Below are 2,261 nucleotides of genomic sequence, written 5' to 3' on the forward strand. Positions count from 1 at the left end.
TTTATGATATATCTGATATATAATATGGATATATATATATATACACGTACCACACATTCACGCACACACATCACGCACCAACAACTTGCCGCGCGCTACAACACACACACGCACGTACACGCCGCGCGCGCGTATTACACACACACACACACACACCACACACACACACACACACAACACAGCACACACACACACACACACACACATACACACGACACACATAATATATATATATGTTTACTTACATATTTACATACATATAATATACTATATGATATCATATCTTCCTCTTCCCGTGTTCCCCCCCCCCTCCGCTCTCCCGCGCTCCCGCCGTTCCTCTTTCTCCGTGCTAACAGACAGATAGTGAGTGATTCAGACGCGCCCCGGTGGCTCACGCGCGTGAATTGCTGCCGCAGACATTGACGCGTGTGAGACGTGGATGAACTGCAGCAACACGTTCCTGCAGTCGTACGTCGAGAAGCTTGTAGATCTACCCGCCTGCCCGTGCTTCTACCCCATCAACCTGCCATACGACGACAAGGTGTGGGACGACAATAAGGTAGGTGTATTATAAATAATATATAATATATATATATATTATATATATATATATATTATATGTATATATATATATATATATACATATATATAATATATATATATATATATATGTGTGTAAGGTAGAGAGAGACGACACTTCACGGGTGCGTGAACTCGCGACGCGAATGAATTCCATGCAGTAACTCGTTACTGTGGTTCGATGTTCCGATTACTTGGTTGTGAATTGCGTTCGAATTCGTTATATGGCATTTCTTTCGCTTCTATCTCTCATTCTCCCTCTCTCTATTTGTCTCGTTCTCTCTCTTTTTTCTCGCCATTTCTCTCTCTCTCTCTTTCGCGCGCTCTCTTTTCCTCTGTCTGTCTCTCTCGCTCTCCATCTCCCTCTCTCTCTCGCTCTCGCTTTCGCCTTCTTTCATGCCCTCTCCCTCTCTCTGCCGCACGCAAGTGTCTTTTCTTTCGGACTCTCTTTCTCTCTAGCGCGCACGTTCCCCCTCTCATCTCTCTTTAACTCTCCCACTCTCTCCCTCACTTCCACTCTCTCTTTTTATCTTCCTCTCTCTCTATCTCCCTCTCCCCCTCTTCCTCCCCTCTCTCTCCCCCTGTTTGCCTCTCACTCCCTCACTCCTCCTCTCACTCCCCTCCTCTCGCCTCACTCTCACCTCCCTCACTTCCCCCTATCCCTCCCTCTCACTCCCCACTCCCTCACTCCCCACTCACCCTTCTCTCATGCACGACCGTGCCGCTGTGTTATCGCCAGGCCCAGACACACCAGTGAGCGCGACGCGTCCCGGCGTCAACGAGGACGGACTGTCCGTGCTACAAGCCGGGAGCTCACTACGCCATTCGCAGCCTGCTAGTGAGCACAGCAGCACGCTCGCGTCGCCAGCACTGCTGCTACGACCGCCTTATGCGGCTGCTGACGCGCGGGGCCGCGGTGCAGGGCACGCCGAATCTCATCAGTCCGGGAGATATCGCCCGAACTGCATTACAGGTCGACATCACTGCCGTGGGATCATCTGCAGGCGACTGACGAGGGATTATTATAATCGCGCGGTTTTTTTCGACGTATTTAGGTGTCTTTTTTGTTTTTAGAAGATCCGCGATTTTTGGGGGGGGGGGAACCAGGAGATGATGTTTATATTTACGCTTCATTGCTACGAGCAACGTAAAATTTCGAGATCCAGTGTTGTATGTGGATGTGTGTGTGTGTGTGTGTGTGTAGTGTGTGTGTGTGTGTGTGTCGGCCTCTTGTGTGTGTCGTCGTGCGTGGGGCGTGTGTGTGTGTGTGTGGTATGTGGACCACGTCGGCCACCCCGTGGCGGCATGTGTGTGGTTCTGCTGCTGTAATGTGCGTTTGTGTGTGTATGTGTGTGTATGTGTGCTGTGTGAGCTGTGTGTGGCTGTGGGTATGTGTGTGTGTGTTGTGTGTGTTGTGTGGTGTGTGATGTGGTGTTTGTGCTTGCGTGCGGTGCGTGCGTGTATGCATGCGTTGCATGCTGCTGCGTGGGGTCTGCGTGTGATAGCCCCTGTGTTGCGTGTAGCTGCGGCGCCGTGCATGCGTGTCGCTTTTACTTCTAAGTTATATAAATCAAAACTATTCAAATTATGCGTTATTCATTTGCTTATAGTTGTAGCTAATCTCATAATCAACTTTCTTTGCCATAACAAAAAAGATAATTAATTAAGACGAATATTATAAT

At 49.0% G+C, this 2,261-nt stretch overlaps 1 protein-coding gene across 1 annotated transcript in view; it reads left to right on the top strand.

Moving 5' to 3' along the window:
- Positions 1 to 1,418, top strand: part of LOC106820065 (isthmin-2-like) — a 2,740-nt gene extending 1,322 nt beyond the window's left edge. Inside the window, exons 2-3 of the mRNA XM_014824625.1 lie at positions 417 to 561; positions 1,322 to 1,418. Coding sequence (XP_014680111.1) covers positions 417 to 561; positions 1,322 to 1,418 — 242 coding nt within the window. The remainder of the gene's footprint in view (positions 1 to 416; positions 562 to 1,321) is intronic.
- The last annotated feature ends 843 nt before the right edge of the window (positions 1,419 to 2,261 follow it).

Source organism: Priapulus caudatus, unplaced genomic scaffold (genome assembly GCF_000485595.1).
Source record: "Priapulus caudatus unplaced genomic scaffold, Priapulus_caudatus-5.0.1 Scaffold6226, whole genome shotgun sequence".
Taxonomy (NCBI): Eukaryota; Metazoa; Priapulida; class Priapulimorpha; order Priapulimorphida; family Priapulidae; genus Priapulus; species Priapulus caudatus.